The 2,425-nt window shown below is 33.9% G+C and overlaps 1 protein-coding gene across 1 annotated transcript; it reads left to right on the forward strand.

Annotated features, from left to right (window-relative positions):
• The first annotated feature begins 1,419 nt into the window (after positions 1 to 1,419).
• Positions 1,420 to 1,893, forward strand: LOC124929178 (secreted RxLR effector protein 161-like). The gene has a single exon (XM_047469475.1). The coding sequence runs from the start codon at positions 1,420 to 1,422 to the stop codon at positions 1,891 to 1,893; it is 474 nt and encodes a 157-aa protein (XP_047325431.1).
• Positions 1,894 to 2,425: the final 532 nt, after the last annotated feature.

A 2,425-nucleotide genomic window follows, 5' to 3' on the forward strand; every position in this document is an offset into this window, starting at 1 on the left:
ACTCCTTATGAGCTTTGGACCGGTAAAAATCCAGTCCTAAAGTATTTTCATATTTGGGGATGTCCAGCAGAAGCAAGTCCTTATAAGCCAAATGAAAAGAAATTGGACTCCAAAACAGTTAGTTGTTACTTTATTGGATATTCGGAGAAATCAAGGGGTTATAAGTTTTTTGTTCCCACGAACATAACTATTTTTGAAACGGGAAATACGATGTTCTTTGAGAATATTGAGTTTGAGGGGAGAAATACTAAAGAATTTGTATTTGAAGAGGAATTTGTTCAAATTCCTACAATTGCTAATGATGATAATCATGAATTTATTTATGATATTAATCAAGAAGCAATTCCAGAACTTCAAGACATTAATACAAATCTTCCCATTGAAAATGAGATAAACATTCCTGAAGAACAAACTCAACAACCTCAAGAACAAATGTCATTACGGAGATCCACGAGAGAAAGGAGAAATGCTATTTCAGATGACTATATTGTATTTCTCCAAGAACATGAGAATAACATTGAAATGATGGAAGATGATCCTATCAACTTACATCAAACAATGCATAGTTCTAATTCTCATAAATGGATTATTTCCATGAATGAAGAAATTAAGTCCATGAAAGACAATGACGTTTGGGGTCTAGTCTCATTACCTAAAGGTGCGAAATCTATTGGTTGTAAATGGATATTTAAAACCAAAAGGGATTCAAAGGGTGATGTAGAAAGATATAAGGCACGTTTTGTTGCAAAAGATTTCACTTAGAGGGAAGGTACTGATTTTACAAAAACCTTTTCCCCTATTTCGACAAAAGACTCTTTTAGAACGATCATGGCATTAGTGGCGCATTTTAATCTTGAGCTGCACCAAATGGATGTTAAGACTGCGTTTCTAAATGGCAACATTGATGAAACAATTTTTATGAATCAACTAGAAAATTTTGTGGTGGGTGAACCAAACAAAGTGGTTTGTAAACTAAAGAAATCCATATATGGTCTCAAGAAAGCTTCTCGTCAATGGTATCACAAATTTCATGAAATTATTACCTCATTTGGTTTTGAGAGTAATGTAATTGATGATTGTGTATACCACAAGTTCTGTGGGAGTAGCCATATTTTTCTGATTTTATATGTTGATGATATATTGCTCGCTAGCAATGATACAAGCTTACTACATGAAACAAAAAGATTCCTTTCAAATAAGTTTGAAATGAAAGATCTTGGTGACGCCTCTTTTGTATTAGGAATTCAGATACATCGAGACCGTTCTCGAGGTATACTTGGATTGTCAAAAAAGAGCTACATTGAGAATGTACTAAAGAGATATGGCATGCAGGAATGTAAATCAGGAATTACTCCCATTGTTAAAGGAGACAAATATTGTCTTCAACAATGCCCTAAGAATGATATTGAAGTTAAATAAATGCAGAAAATCCCTTATGAATCTGCATTAGGGAGTTTGATGTATGCACAAGTTTGTACTCGACCAGATTTAGCATACATTGTCGGAATGTTGGGCAGATATCTGAGTAACCCTGGTATGGATCATTGGATAGTAGTCAAGCGGGTTATGCGGTATTTAAAAAGAACTAAAGACTTCATGCTCACATATAAGAAATCAGACCAACTGGAGATCGTTGGATATTCAGACTCGGATTTTACTGGATGCCAAGACAGTCGAAGATCCACTTCAAGTTATATCTTCATGCTTGCTGGAGGAGCAATCTCATGGAAGAGTGTTAAACAAACACTCATAGCTTCCTCTACTATGACCGCTGAATTTATAGCATGTCATGAGGCATCTAATCATGGAATGTGGTTGCCGAATTTTGTCCCTAGACTGAAAATTGTGGAAGGAATTGAAAGACCATTAAAGTTATTTTGTGACAACAAATAAGCAGTCATGTATTCAAACAACAATAGGAGTTCAACCAAGTCAAAACACATTGACATCAAATTCTTAGTTGTTAAAGAAAGAGTTCAGAATGGTCATTTATATATAGAACATATTGGTACAAACTCTATAATTACAGATCCGTTAACTAAGGGACTACCAGTTAAGGTCTTTTTGGAGCATACTACTTGAATGGGTGTTATGTCATTTAAAGATATTCAGTTTTAGTGGAAGTTTGCTTATATATATATGTAACATAGATTTATTGATTACTGCAGTTTTTGGATAATAAAGAATTTTTTGTTACACTCTGTTTTCTTGAAAACTTTGATCTCATTAGGGATCAGTTAGAAGTTGACATGATTCATGATCACATTAGATGTCATTTCTATGCTACACATCCACACTATGATCTATGTCATTTAGTTACACTGATATTCGTGATCATTGATGAGTTGAATTACGAACTAATGTAATTAAAACCTCTTTGGTCGAATGTTTATATAATTAATGGACAAGATTGATTTAGAGTGAC

The sequence above is a fragment of the Impatiens glandulifera genome, chromosome 1 (genome assembly GCF_907164915.1).
Source record: "Impatiens glandulifera chromosome 1, dImpGla2.1, whole genome shotgun sequence".
NCBI classification, from domain to species: domain Eukaryota; kingdom Viridiplantae; phylum Streptophyta; class Magnoliopsida; order Ericales; family Balsaminaceae; genus Impatiens; species Impatiens glandulifera.

What these genes read in the sequence shown, in the direction of transcription:
- LOC124929178 (XM_047469475.1), top strand. Translation starts at nt 1,420, where the DNA reads ATGCAGAAAATCCCTTATGAATCTGCATTAGGGAGTTTGATGTATGCA.